This window comes from Aspergillus japonicus (assembly GCF_003184785.1).
Source record: "Aspergillus japonicus CBS 114.51 unplaced genomic scaffold BO86scaffold_30, whole genome shotgun sequence".
Lineage (NCBI taxonomy): Eukaryota > Fungi > Ascomycota > Eurotiomycetes > Eurotiales > Aspergillaceae > Aspergillus > Aspergillus japonicus.
Genome location: NW_020291667.1, coordinates 191,447 through 217,427, shown reverse-complemented (window position 1 = coordinate 217,427; position 25,981 = coordinate 191,447). Strand labels below are relative to the sequence as shown.

General features: G+C 54.8%; 11 protein-coding genes across 11 annotated transcripts in view; 5 read left to right on the top strand and 6 right to left on the bottom strand.

Annotated features, from left to right (window-relative positions):
• The window catches only part of cyp5 (putative peptidyl-prolyl cis-trans isomerase), a 1,171-nt gene extending 368 nt beyond the window's left edge, over nucleotides 1-803 (top strand). The window contains exon 3 of the mRNA XM_025665989.1: nucleotides 36-803. Coding sequence (XP_025526864.1) covers nucleotides 36-605 — 570 coding nt within the window. The 3' untranslated portion in view covers nucleotides 606-803. The remainder of the gene's footprint in view (nucleotides 1-35) is intronic.
• Nucleotides 804-1,652: 849 nt separating this feature from the next.
• zpr1 (zinc finger-containing protein ZPR1) lies at nucleotides 1,653-3,449 on the bottom strand. The gene is made up of 2 exons (XM_025669993.1): nucleotides 3,210-3,449; nucleotides 1,653-3,149 (listed from the first exon to the last, which is right to left on the bottom strand). Exons 1-2 carry the CDS (start codon nucleotides 3,318-3,320, stop codon nucleotides 1,884-1,886), a joined length of 1,377 nt encoding a protein of 458 aa, XP_025526863.1. The 5' UTR covers nucleotides 3,321-3,449; the 3' UTR covers nucleotides 1,653-1,883.
• A 1,076-nt stretch (nucleotides 3,450-4,525) lies between these two features.
• BO86DRAFT_448763 (zinc-dependent alcohol dehydrogenase) lies at nucleotides 4,526-5,979 on the top strand. The gene is made up of 3 exons (XM_025676662.1): nucleotides 4,526-5,128; nucleotides 5,198-5,654; nucleotides 5,711-5,979. Exons 1-3 carry the CDS (start codon nucleotides 4,593-4,595, stop codon nucleotides 5,816-5,818), a joined length of 1,101 nt encoding a protein of 366 aa, XP_025526862.1. The 5' UTR covers nucleotides 4,526-4,592; the 3' UTR covers nucleotides 5,819-5,979.
• Nucleotides 5,971-8,963, bottom strand: BO86DRAFT_389932 (tRNA (cytosine-C5-)-methyltransferase). The gene is made up of 4 exons (XM_025672260.1): nucleotides 8,908-8,963; nucleotides 8,634-8,806; nucleotides 6,414-8,519; nucleotides 5,971-6,358 (listed from the first exon to the last, which is right to left on the bottom strand). The coding sequence occupies exons 1-4, from the start codon at nucleotides 8,926-8,928 to the stop codon at nucleotides 6,022-6,024; spliced, it is 2,637 nt and encodes an 878-aa protein (XP_025526861.1). The 5' UTR covers nucleotides 8,929-8,963; the 3' UTR covers nucleotides 5,971-6,021.
• Nucleotides 8,964-9,767: 804 nt separating this feature from the next.
• Nucleotides 9,768-11,178, top strand: BO86DRAFT_340515 (MFS general substrate transporter; the record flags this gene model as incomplete). The annotated part of the gene is made up of 3 exons (XM_025669048.1): nucleotides 9,768-10,038; nucleotides 10,098-10,190; nucleotides 10,244-11,178. The coding sequence occupies 3 exons, from the start codon at nucleotides 9,768-9,770 to the stop codon at nucleotides 11,140-11,142; spliced, it is 1,263 nt and encodes a 420-aa protein (XP_025526860.1). The 3' UTR covers nucleotides 11,143-11,178.
• Nucleotides 11,179-12,598: 1,420 nt separating this feature from the next.
• On the top strand, nucleotides 12,599-13,193 carry BO86DRAFT_363932 (PLAC8 family protein; the record flags this gene model as incomplete). The annotated part of the gene is made up of 3 exons (XM_025669992.1): nucleotides 12,599-12,659; nucleotides 12,745-12,842; nucleotides 12,915-13,193. 3 exons carry the CDS (start codon nucleotides 12,599-12,601, stop codon nucleotides 13,146-13,148), a joined length of 393 nt encoding a protein of 130 aa, XP_025526859.1. The 3' UTR covers nucleotides 13,149-13,193.
• Nucleotides 13,194-13,401: 208 nt separating this feature from the next.
• BO86DRAFT_448759 (bifunctional SDR family oxidoreductase/M16 family metallopeptidase) lies at nucleotides 13,402-16,796 on the bottom strand. Its single transcript, XM_025676661.1, has 6 exons — nucleotides 15,592-16,796; nucleotides 15,101-15,239; nucleotides 14,917-15,042; nucleotides 14,778-14,855; nucleotides 14,028-14,722; nucleotides 13,402-13,965 (listed from the first exon to the last, which is right to left on the bottom strand). The coding sequence occupies exons 1-6, from the start codon at nucleotides 16,545-16,547 to the stop codon at nucleotides 13,575-13,577; spliced, it is 2,385 nt and encodes a 794-aa protein (XP_025526858.1). The 5' UTR covers nucleotides 16,548-16,796; the 3' UTR covers nucleotides 13,402-13,574.
• Nucleotides 16,797-17,026: 230 nt separating this feature from the next.
• On the bottom strand, nucleotides 17,027-18,766 carry BO86DRAFT_389928 (rRNA 2'-O-methyltransferase fibrillarin family protein). The gene is made up of 3 exons (XM_025672259.1): nucleotides 18,400-18,766; nucleotides 18,044-18,189; nucleotides 17,027-17,983 (listed from the first exon to the last, which is right to left on the bottom strand). Exons 1-3 carry the CDS (start codon nucleotides 18,479-18,481, stop codon nucleotides 17,273-17,275), a joined length of 939 nt encoding a protein of 312 aa, XP_025526857.1. The 5' UTR covers nucleotides 18,482-18,766; the 3' UTR covers nucleotides 17,027-17,272.
• A 388-nt stretch (nucleotides 18,767-19,154) lies between these two features.
• Nucleotides 19,155-19,974, bottom strand: BO86DRAFT_380016 (uncharacterized protein; the record flags this gene model as incomplete). The annotated part of the gene is made up of 2 exons (XM_025670700.1): nucleotides 19,155-19,652; nucleotides 19,720-19,974. 2 exons carry the CDS (start codon nucleotides 19,972-19,974, stop codon nucleotides 19,155-19,157), a joined length of 753 nt encoding a protein of 250 aa, XP_025526856.1.
• A 98-nt stretch (nucleotides 19,975-20,072) lies between these two features.
• Nucleotides 20,073-20,697, top strand: BO86DRAFT_118794 (uncharacterized protein). The gene has a single exon (XM_025665988.1). It carries the CDS (start codon nucleotides 20,172-20,174, stop codon nucleotides 20,568-20,570), a length of 399 nt encoding a protein of 132 aa, XP_025526855.1. The 5' UTR covers nucleotides 20,073-20,171; the 3' UTR covers nucleotides 20,571-20,697.
• A 2,093-nt stretch (nucleotides 20,698-22,790) lies between these two features.
• On the bottom strand, nucleotides 22,791-25,850 carry BO86DRAFT_363919 (CCAAT displacement transcription factor COY1). The gene is made up of 4 exons (XM_025669991.1): nucleotides 25,286-25,850; nucleotides 25,048-25,215; nucleotides 24,141-24,991; nucleotides 22,791-24,086 (listed from the first exon to the last, which is right to left on the bottom strand). The coding sequence occupies exons 1-4, from the start codon at nucleotides 25,419-25,421 to the stop codon at nucleotides 22,929-22,931; spliced, it is 2,313 nt and encodes a 770-aa protein (XP_025526854.1). The 5' UTR covers nucleotides 25,422-25,850; the 3' UTR covers nucleotides 22,791-22,928.
• Nucleotides 25,851-25,981: the final 131 nt, after the last annotated feature.

Below are 25,981 nucleotides of genomic sequence, written 5' to 3'. Positions count from 1 at the left end.
AATCCTCCCTTCCAGCTCTAACCCCTCGAAAACAGAACTTCCTCGCCCTCAGCGCCAGCGGCGCCTACAACACCACCCCATTCCACCGGTACATCCCGGGCTTCATGATCCAAGGCGGCGACATCTCCCTCTCGGCCACGAAAATCAACCCGGACACGGGAAAACCGGCGCTCCCGATCGACGGCGCGATCCCCAAGGGCGGCACCTCGATCCACCACCCGTACGCGCTGAACCAGGAGATCCACCTGCCGGCGCTGAAGCACCACGCGCGGGGGATGCTGTCGATGGCGGCGCGGCCGGTGAAGGACCGTACGGCGCCGGGGGCGCAGGGCGCGACGGGCCCCACGATCAACGGGAGCCAGTTCTTCATCACGCTGGCGGCGGCGCCGCATCTGGACGGGGCGAGCACGGTGTTCGGGAAGGTGTTGAATCTGACGGCGCAGGATGAGGGGGGCGATGTGTTGGGGCGGTTGGAGAAGGCGAAGATGAAGGTGGACAAGAAGGGGAGGGTGGTGCAGCCTTCGCCGGAGGAGGAGGAGGCGGGCGTGTGGGAGCGGGTCGGCATTGAGCGGGTTACTGTGCATGCTAACCCTTTTGCGGGGTAGGCTTTTGGCTCTCGTTTGACTTTGGGTTTTTTTTTCCTGGCAAATGCGGGGGAACCTGTGCTTGACGGTCTTCCGGTGGCTTTGGAATGGAAGACTGGAGGGGACCGGGGCACTGTTGAGCGTATGGATACGGATATACTATACTCGGCTCGAGTCCGAGTCTCCAGCCAGTCGGAGACCAACTTCGAGGAATTGGGGGCCAGGCTTCGGGACTTTGTTGCTCTGGGGCACCTGGGACTAACCACAACAGCGGTGTTCGCTGGGAACAAATGATTGACTTCGCAAGTCACCCTGCAGGCCCGTCATTCTTCTACAGCCCGGACAGGTACAGCGGCAGCTGCTCTCATACCGTCCCTCCAAGCCAGCCATCATGCCCCGGCGGAATACAGCTCGACTATGCAGGAGGCTCTACAAGAGGCTCCACGTGATTTACATTGCACCATAACCAGCAGCCTGGGACTACTACATACGACCTTTTGCCTGCGAGTGGGCCCAAGATTCTGGACGGGATCCTACGTGGAAGACGAAGGTATGCGAGCACAACCGTTTAGTATCAAACATCTACACAAGCGTAGGACATATACTATGCCGCATCTCCTACCGAATACTACGATCTGTGCCCTATTCATACTCTTGGTTTCCTGTACACCTGCTCCTATCATTGCGATCTTTATGCTTCCCATGCCGTCTGGCGGGGTCGACCCACCAAGAGTCGGGATCTGATTATTCAATCACTGCTACTAGTTTCTAGGACTTGGGGATTGAGTGTTTCTGGGAAGCTGAAAGAAAGGGGGGTCCGGGGGTTCTCCCCCGGAACGTGTTTATTCTAGGACTTGAGGATTGAGTGTTCCTGCGAAGCTGGAAGAAAGGGTCGTTCAAGCACTAGCAGAGGTATAGACCCGTAGCCAATCGCGGTGTAGGAACCCAGCCCATGATCTAGCACTAGAGAGCTAGCCAAGGCTCATCGCTCCCAGGCCTTCTTTAGATTCAACTTGGGGGTTTGCTATCGCAAGTCATACACGAACAGAATCAGGTGATATCGAGCATGGGCATGTCATTCATTTATGTTCATCGCAAACTTTTGTATATGCACAAGACTAAAAAACAGCGCTCCATAGCCACACCGTACACCGTACAATGCTCACTCTCGGATATCCTGCAACGATGGCGAAAGACAACAGCTGAAATGTATCATGGGCATCGTGAAAACCAAGACAAATGTCATCATTAATCAATAAGGTAAGAAAGAAAAAAGTCTAAGGGTATCGAGTCCGATCATCACTGCTGCTCAGCGGGCTTCTCCTCCTGCTCCTCCTTCTGCTCCGCATCAGCCTCGTAGCCTTCGGTCTTCATGTCCTTCAGTCCGAGCTCTTCCTCCTCCTCGTCCGTGCGAGTGTAATCCTCGGTGGTGATCTGCTCGTCCTTGGCCGGGGCGCACAGGTCCTGGACGTAGCTGCTGGCCATGGGGTCCTCCAGGGTGATGACGAACTTCAGCTCGCCGGCGATGGCGGCGTCGAGACGCTTGAAGAAGCGCTCCCACTTGGCCTTGTCGTCGGTGGCCATACTGTCACCGGCGCTGGTGTCGGCGAAGTCGAAGATCTGGCCGTGCAGCTGGTCGCGGATCTCGGTCAGAAGACCTTCGACGGTGGTGAACCGACCGCCGAGCGTGCCGGGCTCGACGCGAACCTCGAGCTCTTCGCTGTAAAGGGCGCAGGTGTCGCTCTTGAGGATGTCCCGAGCGAGGTCAACCTCGTTCTCGACGCGAAGGGTGATACGCTTGCCCTTCTCCGGCACCTCTCCTCCAGTCTTCACGTCGCTGGACTTGTATCCGCAGTGCTCGCAAACGGTGGCCCAGAGAAGGACCTCGCGGAAGTAAGGGATGTTGACCTTGCGAAGATTGACCTCGCAAGACTTCAGACAGGCGGGGCACTCGGCGGGAATAGAATATTCCTTGCCATCAACGATCTCCTCGTCTTCCTGACCCGTACCCTGGTGCTGCACAGCGTTGGGGTCACCACTGATACCGAGCTCCTCGTTCTGCTCGTGGGTGCGCAGGTAGTCCCGGCGACGGTACTTGTGAGCAGAATCTTGGGTGGTCGGGGCGATCCAGGAGTTACCGCTGGGGTCATCGAGGGAAATAGTAAAGGGGAAGCCTTGGCCCTCGAGGATCTTCTCGAGCTTCTCGATGATGGGCACGAGAGCGGTGTAGAGTTCAGGAGCTTGCTCCTTGCGCAGGTCCTGCTCGCTGGACAGGTTGTCGTAGATCTTGCGGATGACGCCTTCAACAGTGGTCAACTGGCCCTCGCCCTTGGGCATCTCGATACCCAGGGACTCGAGCTTGAAGACGGAGATGTCACTGCGGACCACCTGGCGCTGCAAGTCGGTCTCATTCTCGACCTCGAGATGGTAGACAGATCCCTTCTCTTGGATCTGGGAGGCGGACTTGATCGAGTTGTTCTTGAAATGGCAGTGTTCGCATTCGAAAGCCTCGAGAATAACGTCGCGGAAATAGGGAATACGGATCAGTAGGAAAGTAGTACGTCCCTGGAAAGAGTCGCGCATCAGCCTACTGAGTCATTGATGGGCATGGATGGATTAACATACGTTTTGCTCGCAGTTCATGCAAAGACTTTCCACCGTCATCGCTCCGGTTTCCTCGTTGCGATCCACGAGGTCGCCAGGCTTCTGGAAAGCCACCTGCTCGTCTGCAGACATTGTGATATGGATTGCTGTTTGATAATTGATCAAGGGTATCTTTAAAATGAAAAAGTGCAGGCGGAGAGGTCTACTCTAAGGGCGTTTATAGCGAGATGGAAATTTTAGCCAGCGTGGGCGGGAACGTTCCTTTCCCTTCCACTCACTGACTTATCGCCGTGGCGGGGCAATTTTTTTCGGGAGGGGCAGCGGAGAATTAGTCAGCCCGGCCAGATCAGCTCCTGGCCCTGAATGCCTAAGGCCGCACGGCATCAACACCATCACAAACCTGTAGTTAACGTTACAACTGTAATAGGCATCAGCTTGCACTCCCGTAAGCACTTGGGAAGGGAAGACAACTCGACCTTATGCAGTGGCTCACTTCAATCACAAACTAACAAGTCAATTTGACGTGAGGTCTGCACTCAATCTTTTAAGCCCCACAGTAAGACCTTTATTGGCCGAGGTCTTGCAGGAAGGCAACTTGACAAGATCCCAAACTTGAGACAGCCAATGTGCTCGCGGTGGACTACTGAGCTACCTCCCAGGCCCTTCATTGTCTTGCTCTAGCCAGAATGGTTGCACCTCCATTGGACAAAGAGGACGAGGTCTCTATCAGCTGGCGCATCCAGCCCACCGCATGACGTTCTTTCACGAAGATGCGGGGAAGCACCTCCCTATGTCCGAGGTTGCTGCAGGGATTGTTTGCCAATCAATCCTTGCGAAAACCCCGGTCTCAAAGGCCAAATTTTGAGTCAGGCATGTCTCTCATTGGCGATGCCTGTACGAGAAGCCGAAGCAGCATCGATCTCCTACCTGAACAGGACTGCGAGACCCCCTCTTCCTGTGGCAATGGAGCGGGGTCGCTAGGCATCCTCGGTATGTTTTCGATGCATGGAGTCTACTCACAGTATTTCGCCGAAGAATATCCTCAATGAGGGCAATCGATCTTTCCATGGTGATATGCTTGCTTGAAAGGTGCCTCCCAGCATTAGTCTGCAGCGACTAAGGCGCAGTCAGCTCGATAGATCATGAAGCCCACCAATGTTGAAGCTGTATGAAGCCCCGATCTTATCTCTCTGAATCGATGTGCATGATGATCAAGGATGTCAACTCTGAATTGAGTTCATTAGCAGCAGCTGTAAATGTACCTTTAACATCCCGTCACGTGGGGGGGGAGGCAGCTATAAAGAAGCAACTCCTCCCCTGGTTAACCGTAGTAGGAGCCGAATCGTCTCTTTCCCAGCCATCGACCTTGTAAATTTGTGACAAGGATTCACCCCCATATACACCATGACTATCCGCATGAACCCTATCCCCAAACAACAGCGCGCTGCTGTTCGTAGCGGGTCGGGCGACACGGCCACCACCAGTATCGAAACCATCGATGTGGACCTCCCGGGACCCGGCGAGATCTTGGTCCGCATCACATGGACCGGATTCTGCGGATCTGACAAGTCTCTCCTTCAGGATGAATGGGCCGGGTTTGGGGTGACGATGAAGCCCGAGAGCAAAGGGGTCGCAGGACATGAGGGGGTCGGCGTTGTGGTAGCGATTGGCGAAGGTATGGAGAGCCGCTGGAGCATCGGGGACCGCGCTGGAATCAAGTGGATTGCGAAGACCTGCGGCGAATGCGAATTCTGTCTGAGCGGCGTGGACGAGGTCAACTGCCTCAGACAGATCAACAGCGGGTTTACCACCCCGGGTACCTTCCAAGAGTACTGTGTGGCGGATGGCCGGTATACCTCCAAAATCCCCGACGGGGTTGCGGATGAAGAGGCAGGGCCTATCATGTGCGGCGGAGTGACTGCCTATGTTGCATGCAAGCGGTAAGCAACCGTTGCTCCTGTCAAGGATGGTCGAGCTAGACTAACGATGTGTGTGTGTGTCCTGATTAGTGCCAACGTCAAAGCTGGCCAGTGGATTGTGCTTCCCGGAGCTGGCGGTGGCCTGGGTCATCTGGCGATTCAATATGCACGGGCGATGGGAATGCGAGTCATTGCTATCGATGGTGGTGATGATAAACGAGAGTTGTGCCATAAGCTTGGGGCGGAGGTGTTCATTGACTTCCTAACAACAGAAGACATCGCTGCGGAGATCAGGAAGATCACGACATACGGCGCACATGGAGTAATCGTGACAGCTGCAACCAAGACCGTTTATTCGACGGCGCCCACATATCTTCGTCCGAATGGCACGCTGGTGGCTGTCGGTCTGCCTGCGGACCCCACCGTGCTAGCAGGAGCTCCTCCCATGCTGTTGTCCCTTAAGAGATTGAATATCGTTGGTACTTTGACCGGAACGCTGAAAGATGTGGAAGAGGCTCTGGATTTCACCGCACGAGATGTCGTCCACGTAAGGCACTACCATTATCACCCGAATCTCGAGTCAGTCGCGCTAATAGCAGATAGCCCGTTTTGGTCAAGGGGAAACTCGAAGACCTCAACTCGTGGGTCGAGAAGATGAAGAAAGGACAATTGGCTGGGCGTGCAGTGCTTGAGGTTGCGAACTTGAACTGATCCTGGAGTACCTGATTCGGGAAGGCAGCGATCAACCTTGGGGGAATCGGGTGGGTTCAGTTACCTTGGGGTTTGCTCCACCACAGCTGGGCAAGAATGTGAATATCGTCTGTAAATACTTTCAGAAGAGCAAAGGAATATTCAATTATTTTCAGAGAGCTAAGCGACGCCCAGTAAATGTTGCCTAAATCGATTTTTGGAAATTATACAGTTGTGTTGAAGCGATCCTCCTCGTCGCCATCCTTTGTATAAGTCTCCCGAGCATCCATCTGTTCCTGCTCGGCCTCACCCAACACGAGGTTCTCACGTTTCTCGAGGTCTTCTTCCGTCTCCATGGGAACGTCAGCAGGGGTCTCTTCTCCGCTAGCCTCCTCAATTGCAGGAGTCGAGGATCCGGTCTCGCCGGAGCGCTTGTGTGTGGTGTTGACCAGCGGGGTGTGGTCGTTGAACAGACGCTGGAGCATCGCGCGGCGATCTTCCTTGGGAAGCATCAGATTGACAGAGTACATGGAACGCCAGAGGGGGAGGGCCATGTTCTCACTAGTCGTTTGTTAGCCTTTGTCGTGGACCCAAAGTAAGAATTAAGTATACGTACGTGAAACCTTCTTGACCCGGAGTAGGTCTGATGTATAGGATGCTACATCCCATGGGAATGTCTCTGACACGCTCGCCAATCTCTCCAAGGGCCTTCCAGCCGTCCTGGTCAACCTTGGGGAACATCTCCACGAGGAGGCTACGTAGAGTCTCCTTCTGGGTCAGGGTGATGGCCCGAGCAGGGCCAAGCCAAGGCTCGAGCATTCTCAGGCCATCAGTCTGTACACGCCAGCGGCAGACACCTTCACGCTGCACATCCTGCTTCACAAACATCTTCACACCGCAGTGCACGAACTTCATACCGGCTCCCTCATTTGAAGACAAGATGTCGCGAGCCAGAGCGCTAGTGTAGTAGATAGTTCTCGTGGGGAGAGCTTCGGCATTGCGGACCATGAAGCGGTCTCTGGGGAAGCGCTTGGAGATCTGGTAGAATTCGTAGATAGGGTCAAGCTCAGCGTGGTTAGGATCCAAGTACTTGAATGGTTCCTCCACCGGCTGGCCGTTCTTGCGCTTCTGCGGGAGCTGAGGCTTCGACTGGGTCGAGGCTTGTGTAGTTTCAGCAGGAGCCGGAGTAGCATCAGAAGTCTCGACGTCAGTGACGGCAGGCCGTGCAGGAGTGTGGATAGGACGGTCGCCGATAACAACCTCAGCGCCGTTCTCAAGCTTAGTCCGCTTAGCGGGGAGCTCATCCTCAATGCTGTCCGCATCACGCTTGACAGGAACGGGCTCGCTGGTAGCCGAGTAAGGCAACTGATGTGTAGCCTCGGCAACGGTCGCGTTCTTCTGGGCCTCCAGATCAGCCTCCTTATCGTGGGCGACGAGGTCATCCAACGCATCAATCTTCTCCAAGGGCTGTCCGTTTCCTTGCTTCTGCTTGAAATCAAGCTCTTCGGCGAGGGCAGCGACAGAGGCCTTGGGGATGACCTTGGAAGAGTCCTCGGGCTTGGCGCGGATCTCAGACAGCTTCTCCAGGACGACGATGAAGAAGCCACCGGTGTCTTGCATGTGGGGGTAGATGCGAAGACACCTCTCAAGAGGCAGGTCTTCGGTAGGCGGGAACATGCCTTCAGCGATTCTACCCAGGCCACTGATGCCTTCCTTATCCTTACGCTCTTCAACCTCCTTCCAGCTCTCGTAGAAACGGCCTTCGCGGTCCATGACCTTCCAGTTGCGGAGTCCAGGGGCGCGCTTCAGCTCAGGAAGCTCCTTGCTGCAGTCCACGATGCGGACATTGGCAGAGCCACAGCGGCTGAGCGCACTGGCAATGACGGCCTCGTTCTCGATCGGATTCATACTGCAAGTGGAGTAGACAACCCGACCGCCGACCTTCAGCATCTGCAGAGCACGGACAAGAATGCGAACCTGGGTGGCGTGCAGGCCGAGAGCATTGTTCGCGTTCCAGTCCTTCCAAACACCCCAGTTCTTGCGGGCAGTTCCGTCACCAGTGCAGGGCACGTCGGCCAGGATACGGTCGAACTTCAGGTAGCGGGCCTTGCCGGGCTTGCCGTTGACGCTGGGCTCGGAGGGCAGCTTGATCGAGGGGAACAAGGTAGCGTCGTGGTTGGTGACAATCAGGTTCGGGGAGCTCAAGCGCTTCATCTGGTGGATAAGCATGTGGGCGCGCTTGTAGTCGGCGTCGTTGGCGATGAGCAGGCCTGTGGTTCTGCCATCATCGTTGAGGCCCTCGGGGCCGATAGGCTCCTCGCCAGCGGTACCCTCAGCAACCTGCTGGGTAACCTGGCGCATAGCCTCTTCCTCACCAGTGTGAACCATCTCCATCAATTGTGCAGACTTGCTCCCAGGGGCAGCACACATGTCCAGAACCGTCATTCCAGGCTTGAGATCGATCAGGAGTGGGGGGATCATGCTGACGACCTCCTGTCTGCTGATGTTGCCGACCTCGGTCTCGGCGACGAGGAACTTCTGGAAAGACGCGAAGGGCGCAAAGCGACGAACGACCTGCTTGGGGGTGGTCATGGACCATGCGAGCTCGTCGGGATACCAGGGGACCGGGCGAGGGGGCTCGACGAAGTTGCCCTCATATTTAATGGAGGTGATCTCGGGAACGTATTGATCCTTGAGCTTCTTCTGGACGGCAAGGGCATGGCTGTGCGATCGTGCATGTCAGCAATGAGCCAAGTATAGCCTATCGCGCAGCTTTCAGCTGCGGGGTTGCTACGCAACGATGGGCTCTTTTTTTGTATTTCTGCGCATAACGTACCCTCGAGAGCCAGTGAAGCGGAAACTGTTGGGGAGATCCCTCTTGAGAGCGGCCCAGAAAGCCTCCTTCTCCTCCTCCGGGACGAAACCCTGGGAGTTGTAGTAGTTCTCGAACTTCTCGTTCTCCCTGGAAATCTGCTGCCAGTTCTTGCGCTCGCCGCCTCTGCCACCACCCTGCGACCGAGGATCAGCATGAATTCGGGACGACACGAGCCGAATCAACCGAGAGCTGCGGTGCTCTAGAGGTCGGAAAGGATTCAGAAGGCCACACATACCTTCTTTCCGCGTTTACCCATGATGATCGAGTGGTAATGTGAGAGATTGGAGTGGGCTGGGACTGGCCGCAATTTCTCCGCTGCAGAAATCTTATCAGCAAAGCTCGCCCGCTCGCCATGGGCGCTTATGTAACGGGTCTGGATTGCATCCAAGCTAGTCCTAAAACAGCCGTCGTCTATAGAGGCCCGGGGCAGTATTGCTTTTGGGGTATAGATTCTTGCCCAATTGACGGGCAACTTTCTCTGAATTGGAAGAGAGTAAGATTCTGCCGGTACGTTGATGATATTTCTAGCACTTGTCTTGGAGCAATCTATCATAACAATTCACCCAAGCAAAATCACAACTTACCGCATCGATACATGACCACACTTCACCAGATGTGATATCAGATACCAAGGATTCGAACATGGATGCTGCAGCCATTACACAAGCTGCCTGAAGACTGAGCTACAGAGTATCCCCATACCTGCATGTTGACTCAGCCAATTACCATGCATTGGACCCATTAAGTAGTGCTTCAAACTATTCGACGCAGGAAAGTTGACACCTTTGTAAAGTAAACCATGCTACAGCATAAACAAGCACAACAAACACAACACTTGCTCTGCGACCCTGGGCACCAGTCGTCATTGTGCATCAAAGATGCAGATAGCCCTTGCATCCCGCTGCGTCAACTCTATATCGCCAACGCATAGAATCACCGCCTCGTGGCTGACAGACCGGCATATAAGAACAGCCTGTGGACGACGTTGTAGACACTGGCCTCTCCATGGCTGTAATGTTCTCGTGTTTCTCCTCGCCTAAGTAAAGCCAAGCAGTCTCAGAATCCGAGCAGTGGTATTGACGCTTACGCCAAGTGATGAACGTCGAGCACATCGAGTACTTGTCCGCCTCGTCTGTCGGTTTAGAGCAACAACCGGACGCAGGATATCCGGAAGGAGGCTTCAGAGCATGGCTGGTCGTGTTCGGAGCGTGGTGCGCCTTGGTTCCAGCCTGGGGGATACTGCACACAGCTGGGGCGATTTACCTCTGGACCAGCACGCATCAATTGCATAATTACGAGCCGGCGAGCTATGGCTGGATTTACAGCGCGTATGGGTTCTTCGTCTACTTTGCGGGAGCGCCGATGGGTGTGTACAGATAGCTGCACTGATGATACGGAGACAGAAGAACTGATCGTCCGAGCTAGGGTTGATCTTTGATGCTTGGGGACCGACTTTTTTGGTCCTTTCGGGGTCAGTGGGCATGGTACTGTCTTTGATTTGCTTCAGCTTCAGTGACGGTAATGTTGTTGAAAGAACTGGTACGATAGCAGCAGCAGCTAACGATACCCAGAGTACTATTCAATCTTCCTCTCCCTCAGCTTTCTAGGTGGGCTATCGGCCAGTGCGCTCACCACGCCAGCCATGGCAACCATAAGCCACTGGTTCGAACGTCGCCGGGCCTTTGCAACCGGCGTGGCCTGCACCGGCGGCGGACTCGGAGGGGTGATCTTCCCCATCATCATCTACTTTACCGCGCCGAAGATCGGATTCGGGTGGTCGATCCGCATCATCGCGCTCATCAGTGCTGCCCTGCTCTCCATTGCTTGTTGCCTGATCACGACGCAGCGACCCGTCAGGACAGACAACTGTAGAGAACTGACCCTCAAGCCACTGAAAGACCCTCGATTCGCCGCCACGACCGCTGCCATCTTTCTGACGGAGTGCGCCGTCTGCATCCCGAGCACATATATCCCCTCCTACACCGTGCACGCGGGACTGAGCAACCTCATCGCATACCTGTTGCTCGTTTTCCTGAACCTCGGAACCATCCCCGGCCGACTCCTGCCGCCTCTCGCCGCCGACCGCCTCGGGCGCTTCAACACGATGATCGTCACGATTCTCATGTGTGGGATTCTGACCCTCGCCCTCTGGAACAAAGCAGGGGACAGTCTCGGAGCACTCGTGTGCTATGCCGTCGTCTTCGGGTTCTGGTCCGGTGCCGCGCTGAGCCTGTCGCCCGTCTGCATCTCCCAGACATGCAGCGCCACGGAGTACGGAAGCCGAAGTGGCATCGCATACAGTATTGCCAGCATCGGGATGCTCTTGGGGATCGGGCTTGCGGGAGTGATCGAGCAGCACAGCTATAGGGGCGTCATTATTTTCGCCGGGGTGTTGTTCCTTGCGGCTGCAGGGGCATTCGTCGTTGCTCGAGGGGTGTGTCGTGGCTGGGCGTGGGGAATCAGGTTTTGAGTGGGATGCATCATGCAGGTTCGTTTAGGATAGTGCTTATGCGACCAGCCACTGGATCATAGAAGTACCATCATTCTTGGTGCTTGCGTGCACTCTTCTGTTGAGGCTGGGACAATGTCCATAAGGAGGGGACTACGATCTCTGCACATCCAGCATGCCATTATCCGGACGTTAAAAAGCCTCGCATGGTCCATCACCAATCAGCTATATTCCTGTTAGCGAATGGAATCATGGATCCGAAGTCTTGAGTTTATACATCCTTGGCGAATTCTTGATATCACCGTAGACAACAAGCACCGCAACGCCAACAAGGATCCTTTCAGCTGGAAAGGAAAACAGACGAGCTGAAACACAAAGACACCAAGCTGAGATCCCTATATAACAGTGACCATGGCTCAGCCGTCGGGAGCGGGTTTGTCCTCACGGGACAAAAAAGCTTGGGTTGGCAACTAGACGCCCTAGGGCGTATACTAGACCAGGGTCCGATGCAGTCAGCAGTCAGCAGTCAGCAATAGGGGGTAGTCAGTCTACCGGTATCATCTCGAAAGTAGGAATAAGAAGGGGGAAATGAAAGCACGGGAGATAAGTACAGTACCTCGTACCTGAATCGATCCAATGCAATGCATCTGAGTACCTTTGGTCGTTGTTTCAAACCAAGGCTCAAACGGGGCTGAACCCGGGGGGGGGCTGAAGTGAGCGAATTCCACGGGCTCGTCTACACAGCCAAGATGCCCTAGTCTACCTCATTTTAGTCGTAAAGTCTCAGGGACGATCTGTTCTCATCAAGATAACTTCGTGATTGAAATCCTTTTTCTGAACTCTCAACCTCAGGATAGCAATGGAGTAACGTACCTTGTAGAGAGTCAAGCACAGTAAATAAGTGAACCCCTGAGAAGCGATGTACCATACCTGCTCATGTTTGAGGTGGCTTCCTGGTGTTGGCCCCCAACGGGCAGCACGCGTGCAAATCTAGGGCCAAAACTTGGGTCTGTCTGTCCGTCAGTGCCACGCAAGGCGTAAAGCATAGCATACAAATGGATGTATAGCGTCCAACCCCTGCGGATCTGGGGCTGATTCCCGTGAGTCTCTTTTTGTACGAGTCCTGTACACGAGCACCACACATCCCACCACACCGGGACCAAGAAAAAATAAGCCTCCTAATCCTTCGTAGTGTCTTGTGCAGTGAAAGGGAGTAGGCAACCTCGTACTCGGCCCCATCGCCATGTCTTGTCTTATTTAAGGAGGCCATGCCACGCCCACTGCATTGGCCGCAGCCCTCAAAATCCAAATCTGAAGAGTTGACTCTCAGCCTACTAGTCCTAGAGACTATCCTTTCGTTGATACCCTCCACTCGTCCCTCCACTCGTTCAACACCGTCATTCATTAACCAACTCCTACTACTAAACCCGTATCCATCCTACTCATCCCCCTTCCCCCCGAGAACAGAAAATTCACAATGGGCGAAGGTCAAGAATGGTCCAACGGCTTCTGGGACTGCTGCTCCCCATGCAAGATCTGTACGCCTTTCCCTCCTCCATTCCCCTTCCTCCCATCCGACATCACATCGCCATCCCCACCCCAAAACTAACCAGAAAAAAACAGGCTGCCTCGCCTTCTGGTGCCCCTGCTGCCTCTTCGGCCGCACCGCCTCGCGACTCAAGGACCCAGCGCTGAAGGAGCATGGCTCGATGAACGGTGATGTATGCAGCAGTACCCACCCAACCCCTCAAAAACAATCCCCCATCTAACCCAAAAAAAAAAAAAAAAAACAGTGCTGCCTCTACTGCCTCGTCGGCTACTGCGGGCTAGGCTTCATCCCGCTAATGCTGAAGCGGGGCAAGCTGCGCGAGAAGTTCCAGCTCCAAGGGTCCGGGTGCGGCGACTGCTTCAAGTCGTTCTGCTGCCCGTGCTGCACGCTGATGCAGAACGAGAAGGAGGCCGAGAGTCGGGCGGGCTTGCTGGAGAAGGGCGGGTATCAGACGCCTGCGGGGATGGAGTATAAATGATTTTGTTTCCGGTGCTTGACTGTAAGGATTGAGCTGGGAGGTTTGTTATGATTCTTGTACTTAGGTTGGATTTCCTGGGGGGATAATTGGGGGTTTGAGTTTGGATGCTTTGGAAGCGTTGGGTTTGGGCTTGGGTTTGGGTAGCTTACCTTTCATTTTTGTTGCTGCGGTGGGTCAGGGATAGATGGTTCGTTCCCGTTCCAAATACTTATCCCGATACCTCTACTCATACAACACCTAAAGTGCAGCTGAACTTGAACAAACAATACATTTTGATATAGCGACAGTTGTGTACTGTACAAGACACGCTTCCTCGGCACGACCACCGCTTCTATCTATTAAAAATCACCAAAACTAGAAACACTTGCCATAATTCCTGGTGGACAACGCAACAGACACCCCTCACCGACACCGAGCTCAACCCATTTAAGCAGCGTTGCGGCTCATGTCCGAGCGGAGACGCTGGTAGTCGAGGATACCCTCGATGCTGCCGACGGCGCTCATGGCGATGTCCTGATCCCACAGCTTGCGCTGAGCGAAGTCCATGACGTGCTTCTCGGTGATCTGGCCGATCGTGCGCTCGACGTCCTCGGGGCTGAGGCGGCGGCCGGTCGTGATGATCTGGCGACCGATGTCTTCGGCAACGGCGGTGGTGCCGTCGAGGGAGAGGAGGATCGAGGCCTTGAGCTGGGCCTTGGCACGCTCGACCTCGGCGGGGGTGACGCTGAAGGACAGGCGAGACCACTCGCGGAGAGCAAAGTGGCACAGGTCATCGAGGTTGGTCAGGTTCTCGGAGACGAGGTAGATACCCCAGAGACTAGTGGCACATGTCAGTCAGTAACGCGTCATTGCATGTCACAGTATACCAAGAAAGCTTACCCAGTATCGCTGTAGCTGGTGGAGAAGCTCATGAAGCTGTTGGCGAGGCCGTGGTGCTCAACCAGGGAGCTGAGCTTGCTGCCAAGGTAGGGGGAGTTGCCCATGGCACGGTCCCAGTTACCGACGATGGCCTGGGCAACCAGGGCGGTGAAGTAGTCGTCATCCTTCCAGCTGACACCCTCGACGGCAAGGGCGATGTGAGCGGTGGGGAGGGTGTCGTCACGGACTCTGACCTCAGAGCCGATGAACTCGGGGGTACGCTTTTGCTCGGCGGTGAGGGCCAGGGCAGCAGAGGTCGGGGGCTTGCTGGGCAGGGCACCGAAGTGCTCCTCAGCGAGTCTCACGAGCTGCTCGTGGGGGATGCCACCGGCACCGACCAGGACCATGCGGTCGGCGGTGTAGTTGGTCTTGATGTAGTCGACCAGGTTGTCACGGGAGATGGTCTGGATGTTCTCCTTGGGGCCGAGGATGGTGCGGCCGAGGGGCTGCTGCTGGAAGGCAGTGGCGTGGAGGTGGTCGAAAACGACCTCCTCGAGCTGCTTGTCGACCTCCTCCTGCTCACGGAGGATGACGTCGCGCTCGCGCTCAATGGCACCGGGCTCCAACTTGGAGTTCTGGAGGATGTCGGCGAGGATGTCGACGGCCTTGGGGACGTCGTTGTTGAAGGACTTGGCGTAGTAGACGGTGTTCTCGCGCTGCAATCGGGCGTTAGTCGCGATTCTCAAGTAAACTTTTCCTTCCGGTCCGTACCGAGGTGTAGGCGTTCAGGTGAGCGCCCATGTTCTCGATCTCAAGCTCCAATTGGTGCTGGGAACGCTTGTTGGTGCCCTGTAATGATATCAGAGCGTTAGCTACCGCGTGCAAATAGAATCCGTCCTGGGATACATACCTTGAAAGCAAGGTGCTCCAGGAAGTGCGCAGTGCCGTTGGTCTTGTCAGTCTCTGCCCGGCTACCGGCATCGATCCAGACGCCAACGGTGGAGGTCTGAGCATAGGGGGAGTGCTCAGTAGCGATCTAGATCCCGTCAGTGACTGTCAGAAGCAATTGAAGCCAGATACACGACAGCGCATACCGTGAAACCGTTGGAGAGGGTGGTGGTCTGGGTGGAAGAAGGCAGGGTAACGGGAGAAGCGAAGCCACGCTTGACGGGCTGGACAGCCTTCAGGGCAGCCCGGCTCCGCAGAGCCTGGTTGAGGTTGAACGCTAGGCGCCTAGAGGCCATTGTGTAATAGATGAGGTAGGTGAATTGGAGGGAGGGGGAGGGGGGAAAAGAGGGAGAATGAAGGAAGGGTGTAACAAGACGGTCAGCGCCTGGAGATGGCGAGGTTGAAGTTCGGGAGTCAAATTGTTCGCCCATCCGCCAGCCAATCACATGACCCGCTTTTCCAAACCACCGCTTTCGATCCCGACTGTTTCCTTAGCACTGGCCATACCGTACATTCATCCAGGTTTCATTTCACTGTACAGCATACACCATACTACAACACAGCAGCAGCAGCAACAGCTTCAACTACAACCATCACCACAATTGACATTCCCATTTATATCCACATTCATCCAAACCGACTCGCATACTGCCGAATATTCTCCATCATAGACACATCCTCCACAAACCCCAACCCCAGCGCCCTAGCCGTATTGAAATTCGGCGTCCACGTCTGCACGATGCGATCCACCACTGGATCATACTTCTCCTCGACCAACGCCCTACGCTCCGGCCCGCCCACCTCCTCCAACGCCTCCAACATCTCCTGGATACTAACCAACAACCCGGGCAAATTGACCGCCCGAGAATCCCCAAACGCCGCGGCGGGCACCTCGCGCGCACGGACAAGATTCCTCACCACCGTCTGCGGCGAGCAGATCCACATGCGCGTGTCTTTGCCGACGGGCAAAACCGCCTTGCGCCCGTGGAACGGCTCGCGGATGATGTCGCTGGCAAAGCTGCTGGCGGCCTGGGTGGGATTGCCGGCGCGCACGGTCACGGTGGGCAGGCGGACGGCGCGGCCGTCCAGGAAGCCGCGGCGCGAGTAGTCGTTCAGCAGCATCTCGATGATGAGCTTTTGCGAGCCGTACGAGGACGCCGGCACCGCCGGGAAGTTGGTCTCGTCGATCACGAACCCCGGCGGCGCGGGCCCGTACACCGCCAGGCTCGACGTAAACACCACCTTCACCCCGGGGGTCACGGTGCGCAGCCGGTCGAGGATCTGCCGCGTCGCGTCCAGGTTGACCCGCATCCCCAGCTCGAAGTTGGCCTCCGACCCGCTGGACATGATCCCGTGCAGGAGGTAGACGGTCTCGTAGGGCTGCGCCGCGGTGAAGAGCTCGTCGACGACCGTGGGCGAGGTCAGGTCCGCTTCCAGGCAGCGGGTGCGCGAGGCGTGCTGCGCGGCGGATGCGGGGACGGTGGGTGTGACCACGTCCGTCAGCGTCACGGTCATCTCTGGGTAGCTGGATAGCAGCGCCGCGGCCAGTTCCTGGCCCACGTAGCCGCTGGCGCCGGTGATGATGATTGACATGTCGTAGTTCTGGATGTCTCTCTGTCGCGAGGCGGGTTTCAGAGGTGAGATTGTAGGGTAGGTGGTATCAGGTGGTTGCTTACGGTGCTGAGGAGTAATGGTAAAGTCTATATACCAGCACGCTGCGGGGTTCGAGCGGAGAGGATGCTAAAGAGTAGGTAACGCACTCCACGGCTCCACGCCCTCGGAATGACCATCCTGCTTTTCCATCAATCACCACAACATGATTGACCAACGCCCGGTGATCTGGGTTGAACGCAGCAAGTCCGAACCCGGTGGCTGGTCGTTCACTCCATCGGCACATAATCCGACTGCCGAGTTAGGCTACGACCGGACAGCCGGCGAAAGTCCGAGATATCACAGACTTGGTCCACACATACGCAGCGCTATCATGTTACGTTCTCCGTATGACATATCACCACGGATCCAGGTATCTACATCCACCTGAAGCAGTGGGTACACTCACACAATGGAGTTCTTAAGCAGTCAACAAGCTAGAGCATACATTTAGACCAACCAGATATCGTAACCCTCGAATTTCTGTCTCAAGAAGTACATTTAGGGAAACCTAGACAAGGACACGATTTGATAGAGCGACCAAATATAGAGAAAAAAAAAAGTTGAAGCATTTCAGCATATCACGGAACACTCGACGCCGGTTGTAAAGAGCATAAATAATTAAAACATGAGAAAGCAGACCACCAGATTCTTTTTGTTCTTTAAATTCATGCAGAGCGCTTGTAGATACCAGACACTATACAGTGGTCACGTTCGAAGGGCTCCAAGGTCAGCTGCTCCTTGGGCTTGATTCTCTCCTCTCTCATCTTCTGGACTTCGCGGGCGAACACAACCTCGGGCTTGGCGGTACTGTCGATACAGTTGGCCTTGACGGAGACGATGACACCACCCTCGTTCTTGAGGAACATGTGGGCGTTCAGGCCGACGATACGGGCCTGGTCGGGCTGGGCAACATCGGCGAAGATGACGTCGACCATGGGGACGAGCATGCGGTAGCGGAGGGGGTGTCTGGCGTCCTCGACGATGGGAATGACGTTGGTGCGGTGGGTGGCCATGCCGATCAGATCACGGCCGGAACGGTGAGAGAACTCAACGGCGTAGACGTTACCGGTAGGGCCGACGATATCGGCAACGTGGGAGACGGAGGTACCGCTGGCGGAACCGAGATACAGGACCTTGGAGCCAGGGCGCATGTAGATGTCATCGAGACCACCCAGGATACCGGCAGCCAACTTGGAACGGAAGGGGTTCCAGACACGGTACTCGGTCTTGGTCACAGCACCATCCTGCTCGGCGGGAGACTCGACGGCAATGCGCTTCTCGCCGTAGACAGCCTCTCCGGGAGTAAGGTTCTTGGTGACGAGCAAATCTTCCTTACCACCACGGGCAACGAAGACACCGGCGTGACGGTGGGGCTCCTACGCAGAGGATGTCAGTTGACAAAATCGTTGGGGCGTGAAAGCAAGGATAACACTTACGATGATGACCTTAGCACCACCGCGAGCACCGCTGGCACCACCGCGGCCACCACCACGGGGACCACCACGGCCACGGGGAGCACCACGACCGCCACGGCCACCACCACGGGGGCCACCACGACCACGGCCACCGCTACCAAGACCGCCTAGAGATCGCGAACAGAACGAATTAGCATCCAATCTCCCAGAAGGACACCGCAGGTCAGGTCGAGTATGTCTGCATTCGAGAGCAAAGCACATGAAACCAGGTCTGAAGATGCAGGTCCTGGAATCACTGTGTGTCGCAATCGGAATGGCACACACGCACACACAAAAAAAGACTGCTCAGTCCCAGGTTGGAGTTGTCGTGAACAAACCTCTGCCACCGCGACCACCACCACCGCCACGGGGGGCACCACGACCACCACCGCGTCCTCCTCTAGGGGCACCGAAACCCATTGTGTAAGTTATGTGTGTCGAAAAAAGTTGACGGAGATGAAAAGATCAAATGTTATCAGCCGGAAAAAATTTGGCTGATGCTCGAGTTTGCGGTTGAAGAAAAACCTCCGTAGGTGATTGAGAGACAGGGAGTTCCGTTCGGGAAGGATTGAAAAAATTTTCGGAATAGGGCGAAGTGTCGAGCACCTTAAATCAAAGACTTTTGTTCAAAAATCGTCTCCGCACTGGCGTTCAGTGTTCGGTCGCGGCCGTGCTGCTCGTCGTTGTTGCGGTCGAGATTTTTCAGACGGAGCCTTGGGAATCTTTCGAAAATCAGGAAGCGCTACGGCGGTTCGGGTCTAGCGCCTCACTGCTGCTGTGGGCACTCGGAGCACGTGACGCAGCAGAATAGCGAGATCACCTGACTGTGACAGCCCTGCCAATCGGAGGTTGCCTTCGCTATCCGCCCATAAGCTTTACTAAGTACAGTACTAGGTACAGCTGCAGTACTACTCATTCCCGGCGCTTACAGAAACACTCCTACAAGTTCCGGCCGTGACATTAAGTTCACGTTTCAAGAATTCAAGTGTGGTCATCAGATTGATCTCGTTACTGTTGGCCATCTGTTCAATCAGTATTGGACTATTTACATCTCCTACGGCATCGAATACCCCCGCTACCATCATCAGAAACCTCACGACTCCCCGTAGAAGTAATACAGCGCCGCATATTGAACCGTGAACGTCGACTGCATGTTCTTGCACGTGTCTGGCGCAGCTCCCGAGACGGTCGTCACCCGGTAGACACTCTTGTAGTCTCCAACCGTCCCGTCGATCGAGGTGAGATAGAGCCAAGGGACGGCCCCGGTGCTGCCCTTGACAGCATCGGAGGGGGCATCAACAGAGCTTTGTTTCTTGGTAATGGCGATGCCATTCTGCTGTGTGGATGTGGTATCGAGGTTGAAGACCGGAGTCGAGGTACCTTCGAAGTAGTGGTGGCCCAGGAGGTCCAGTTTCGCCGGAGGGAGGGCGTCCTCCTCCACACTGGGCAAGGAGATCTTGTACGCCAGGTCTGGCAGCTGCTCCAGCAGGGTCGGGTAGTTGGCTGCAATGCAAGTTGCATCGTAAAGGCGTGCCACGGCGCCGATGGCCACGGGAGTGGAATTCGAAGAGGAGGTCGCACAGGTATAGTTCTATGGAGGCTGTCAGCTTGGGGACGGCTTTTGTCGCATTTGGGCTAGGGACTTATCGGATACTAACCTGGGTGCCACGTCCAACTGCCACGTAGAGTGGCGTCAAGCCAGATGGAGATGGGAGGTTCGAGGCGTACGATGGTAGCGAAATCTTTGATGTGTCACAGGTCGTTGCGCTAATAGCAACCTTCTCGATCTCCTTGCTCACCTCCCCAAGAAATGAGGCCATTTCTTGAGAGTAGTCGTATATATCATCCAGCCATGTGGGGGCTGCAAGAGCGCCTGCTGCGAAGCATGCGAGGAAACAGAGACTAGGCCGCATCGTGGCTGGTATGCCAGGCACTTTCTATGCTTTGATGTGGATGGGTATCGATGTGAATGAGACGAGGAATAGCAAGAAACGTCAACGGCACTGAAGGACCGACACAGTCTATGTGATGGACAAATTAATGGAATTATGCTCACGAGCAACGTCCCAGACGGACTCGCAAGTTCAAAGGACAGAGCGGAGTGGGTATAATGGAAAAAACACAACGGTTGGAGAGAAGGAGGCAGGCAACGAGGCCGCATGGCCATGACAGGATATATACTGCAAGAGATGATGTATGCTCGGACACGGCGCTAGACAGCATGTGCAGGAAGTCGAAGCATTCAACCGGCTTTTCGAAACCCACAATTGCTGTATGCTATAAACAGCCTTCGACTCACAGGGATCCTCAAGCCGCCCGTGGGGAGGAGCTGATATCGCATGCGATCATTGGCCCTTGGATGCGCCGGGGGGGCATCCTTCAGGCCCTCCGCACAAAAGGTTCATTGAAGACTTTTAGGGCCAGCAGCAAGAAAGGTTACCACACGAAACGCGGCCGTTTCACCCAGCGTCTGCGCTGCAGAATGCCAGGTGGTCGTCGTCCACCATGATTGGAATATCTGCGGATCGGGGGCCTGCAGGCTTGTTTGGCTGGACGACGGTGATTGGTGCCAGCCTCTCAAAATATTCCGCTTTAATCTATCGACAGCTAAGAATAGGAGGGATGAATATGCAGGTTGGAAGACTAATATCTCACCGAAGGAGGGGTCGGCGCTTAAAAGCAGAGCGCTTCTACTAGAATCTTACCCATGCGGGTTAGCCTGCAGACTCCCGCCAGATTCCACCACTGGCCCTACTAGCAGGCCCCCCCAGTCAATCTTTAAATCGTCGGTGAAGACGGCAATGACACTGTAATTTACGCAGTGGTTCTATTCTTGATCCGTTCGCTTCGGCTCCGGTTATTTTTGGATGTGCCAATGCTACCCAGGTTGCAGTCAGGAGTCCTGAGCGCTGCCCTAACTGATCTATAGCATGCGGGTGCTATATCACTCAGACACCGCGGTTGATAACGATGCATACCCTAATTCCGCGTTCTGTTGTCGCAGCATGATCTGTGCATCCTGAGTATTTGCGCTGGAATCATATGAATGACATTAACTGTGTATCAGACAAGCTAGACTCCACAGAAAGAACAACTCCTCCAGTCGAGCAGCAGCATAGGCAGGCACGCCTGAGAATTAGTCTTCGACATATTTTTTGATGATTTAGCATCCATCAATGTCACATCCAACGCTTGTTGACAATCTCATGGGCGTGTTTCTCGATCCGGTCAAAGGGAAATGAAGAAGTTCGAATTAAAAATAGAACCATCACCGACGCCATCTGCAAGATAGAGCAGGGGGAAGGAAGCATCCAAATCCCTATCCACAACCATCTCGCCGCTATGGTACAGTACAACCTCTGAAGTGTCTTCCAGGGGTCTTGCCGTTCGCAAAACAGCGCCATGCTCCTTATCAGAGAGACTGGAGGCCCCGAAACGCATAATTCTGGTATGAACATCCTTTCATCTGGCAAGCTCACTCGGATGTGTAGATCCCTGACATACACTGAAATGATGAAAGGCCTTCGTCTGCGTCATTCAAAGTCTCAAAGGTTGCCCACCTGACAAGGTCCTGAGTCTCCCCTCCGACACTTTCTGGGCGCCTAGTCCCCAAGAGGGGTTCTGCAATCCGTCTCGGAGCCATGTAGTAGTCGGACCGCCGCGGGGCTTCGTTGAAAGCCAGCACAAGACTTGGAGATGGGTCTGATCACAAGCGGCCCACCTTCTTATCTCGCTTGACCTGGTGGATTGAGTTTGTCGCGACTCTGCTCCGCACTTGTTCTGGCTTGGATCGTGAAGTCACTTGCGGTCATTCGATCCGGTGGATGGACCATCACTTGTCACTGCTGGAGCTAGTGGATGGACCATGACTATCTAACAATAGGTTGCATGATCCTGTGACTGAAAGTGTGTGATACCTCTCCATCTTGTGGTTGATAATCAGGAACTGGGGCGATGTGACATTACCCCTCGAGAGATGTTTCAATGACCCTTCACTGTGGTATGATATCCAGTAGACCCCTCTAGGTGCAGAGGGCAATAGTCGAAGGTGGCCGAACAGGACAGGCAGACAGGCAGGAACCTGATAGTCAATCTACCCTCCCTGGCCATTCACTTGCCGGTGGTCCCTTGTTGCCCCTGGCAGCGTGGTTGTACATCGTTTTCATTCTGGTTGCACTGGCTCTTGCAGTTTGGTTCATCTGCGGTCATTACCCATGCATCTAACCATGCAGTGTTCATGTTTGTCACACCTTCGAATGGCAGGAACACTGGCTCACTCACTACCTAGCCTGTGGTCATATTCCACCGTTGTCGCAGGGATGCGGATTGACTTGTTGATCCATTGCAACTTCATCGTTAGGTCTATCAATACCGTTATCTGGTATGGATATGAGCATGCTGATGCCAGGCATTGATGTCACCATGACCTGTCACCTGGAGGTGTAAACAATGCGAAGTTTACAACATCAGATCTGCATTGCTGAAATGCATCTATACCAATCTTTGTACTCTAATCACATTGCGCAACAATTGTTTTACATGCCGTTCGCACGCTTACACTCTATGTCGCGGATAGTATGGCTGAAAGGGTAATCAGTTTACGCTCGCTAGTAGGAAGGGCGTGATATAAGATGAAACACACGCACTATAGTCGTCTACGTCTGCCGACGGACTTCCGGACCTACGGGATAAATCCGGAGGGTTGAGACCGACCAAGCATGAAGCGATAAGAAAATCGATACTGTATGTAGGCCTTGCGTATTCACATCAAACAAAAGAAAAATCCAATTCATGCCCGTGACCTGGACCCAACAACGCCCTCGATAGAATACAGAAACTGATGTGGCAAAACCCCAGGGGCCAGGTCTCAGTTGACACCGGCGTGGCTGAAGCCCTCTTGTCGCCAATCATCCCCATGTAACTGTTGGCCTGCGTAACTGCCCCCTCCTGCGCCGCTTCCGCCTCCCCCACTCCCTCCACCGGCCATTGCTGCCGCAGCGGCGGCGCCTAGACTTGCGGCGCTATGTTTCTCAATCTCCATGGAGCTCATCATGTACAGCATGACGAAGATCAAAACATGTAGGGCGACGCAGTATCCAGCGAACAGATTGCGGCTCGTCCGATTGGCGAGGATGATGCGCGTCAACGAGAACACAATGCGCTCGGGCAAGGACATACGCTTGTATGCCCGCGCAGACTCGCGGCCACGGAAGGCTGCAAAGGGTGAGATCTGGGCTTCGTAGGCGGATTGGTATCGGTCAAGAGAGAGTCCCGACGGAGTGTCTGCACCGGCGTGGACGGAGGAAGTGTTCGGCTTGTTCGCGTAGGCGGATGCGGATGACGATCCACCCGGACCGCGGTTGTATGTTGACACGTAGCGGGTCTTCTCATAGAGGCTGAGGTTGTCCTTCTGCAGAGAAGCAACTTCCTGTCTCAGGGACTTTACCGTGCCGTACAACTTGGAGAGCTCTTCCTCTAGCTCGGCATTCTTCTTCTTGAAGCGATCACGCTGCGCCTGGATCATGGGCAAGAGACCGGAGCCTCCGCCAACGGCCTCGCCTGCCCGGATGGAGTCCATGGTGTTGGCAGATGCAGCGGACTGGTCGAAGCCTGAAATTATGGAAGATGTAGGTGAGACCGCCCCTCCTCTCCGGGACGAGTGGGGATACTTGGACGTGTAAGTTCCGGCAACAGACATAGCTGATGATGGGAACGCATTTGCGGCTTCTTCCTGTACACGAAGAAGGTCATTCTCCAGCGTCGTGGACAGTTTCTGCGACTTTTCGAGCTCCTCTTTGGTACTCGAAAGATCGTCCCGCAGGGCCTCAAGCTGACCCTGGAGGTCCCGGTGAGAGACACGCAAGATGGTGAGCTCGTCAGTCAGTTTCTTGTTCCTAGCGAGCAATAGTCGCTCCAGGCTGTTTTTGGAACCCTCCTTTGCCTTGGTTGCTGCGCCGTTGGTAGGGCTCGTAGCATCTGCAAAATCTCCAGCTTCGTCATCATCTCCTGGTGAGAATTCGATAGACTTGTCCAACGTCAGTGGCAACTCTCCCGCCTGGATTTGATGTATAGTGCTTACCTTGATCATCTCCAATTCCCGACGAATATCTTCGTAGTCGGCCACCTTCTCCAATCTCGAGCGCAGCTCTTCCTTCTCGGCAGTGGCATTCTTGATCTGTCTCTCAGCTTGGGAGTACTTCGACTCCCATGTGTGTCTCTCCGATTCTCTGTCAAACCGAGCAGCATCCAATTTACGTAGGAGAGAAGAATTCTCGGATTGCAGACGCAGATATGCAGGGTCATCCTCCACCGAGGCCGCTTGTTCTGCCTGAGAATGAGAGACGGCCTGAGCCAGCTCGAGCCTGAGTTGTTCGTTTCGTGCCTCTATTTCTGCTAGACGCAAGCTTGTCTTCTCTAACTCCGCGGACACCAGCTCCAACTCCGCGGCACTAGCACCATGCTGGACGCCTTCGCCGTCATCGCCATCTTGTCCCAGTCGCTGTGATACCTCGTAGCTCGCTTTGAGTTCCTTGACCAAGCGCTCCTGGTGCTCTACCTTCTCCTCCAAGCTTTTCTCCTTAGCAGTCCAGTTGTTGGTCTTCTCGGACAACACCGCTGACCAGGACTCCTCGACCTCTTTGATCTTCGTTTCCTGACCCTCCTCCAGTTTCTTCCGAGCCGTTCGCTCTTCCTCCAGGCGCTTTTCCGTAACCTCGAGCTGCGACGTAAGGCGATCGACGGACCCCTGTAGTTGGTCCCGCTCAGAGGTCAATTTGGGGACGGTTTCCTCGGAATGAACCAGAGAATCGACGGACGCTTCGAGAAGGGGGTACGGGTCGGGGGCTTCGGATAGAGACGAGTACAATTGTAGGAACGCGGACGAGGAGGCTTTCCCCTGATTTGTCAAGAGATCGATAAAGCTTTGGTAAGCTATACAATATGTTAGCCGTGACGCAATGGAGATACGTAGTGCCAACGCAGCCGACCTTTCAAGAGACCCTTGTATTCCGCCAATTTCGAGGCATCGTCCAGCTTCCGAAAGTCCTTTGTCTTCTGAGCGAGATCTTTCCTCTGCACGAGGGCGTCGCGTTGTTGCGCAACGATATCCGAAGCGGTACTGTCTAGCTTGGCGACGGTGTTGGCAAGATCGATGCCTGATAGAGGTCAAAGAGATTAGCGCTTAGCTTTTCGGGCTGTGTGTATTGGAGAGACGGTGCGACATACCTCTCCAGGCTGCGATGGCCCGCTGGAACTTGTTTGCGCCCTCGGGAAGCTTGCCGGTGGTGGCCTTTTCGGCCTCGTGGCCCTCCTGAGGACTAGTCTCAGGGACAATGGCTTCCGTGATGGCGAACGCATCCATTTTTGCGTGTAGAATACTTGACCCGCCTCGGTGTTCCAGTAGATAGCACAGCAACCCCCATCCGACACTGCACCCGGAAAGACCACTTTTTCTGGATGAGAGACAACCGAATGAATGAAGCCAGTTAACGTAATGCGATGCGATGCGGAGGCCTGCGACTCCAATCGGTCCGATGATCTTCCGGATAACAACAATCGGGCAACGTCAGTGGATGGTGGCTGGTGGATGAATCACAGGGGAATGGCTAGACAGTCTTATCAGTCAAAAAAGTAGAAAGTCTCTTGCTATTTAGCTTAGGAGTGGGTATGGTGTGAATGAAAGAAGGTGAGGCTCGCGATGACCGCTGACTCAACGCTGGTCTACCGTAATGCAGATCAGATCGATTGCCAGATCTTGCTTGCTCCTGTCTACTTATTTATAGCAATCATTGCACACGTTCGTCTCGGCCAAGTCAATGATAGCTGTTGACAGGAGGACGTGTCCGGTTAGACTCTTACGACATATCACATGTGCGGCTTATGTCGATCTTTACCACCCTCTTTTCATGCTCATGGCGAGGC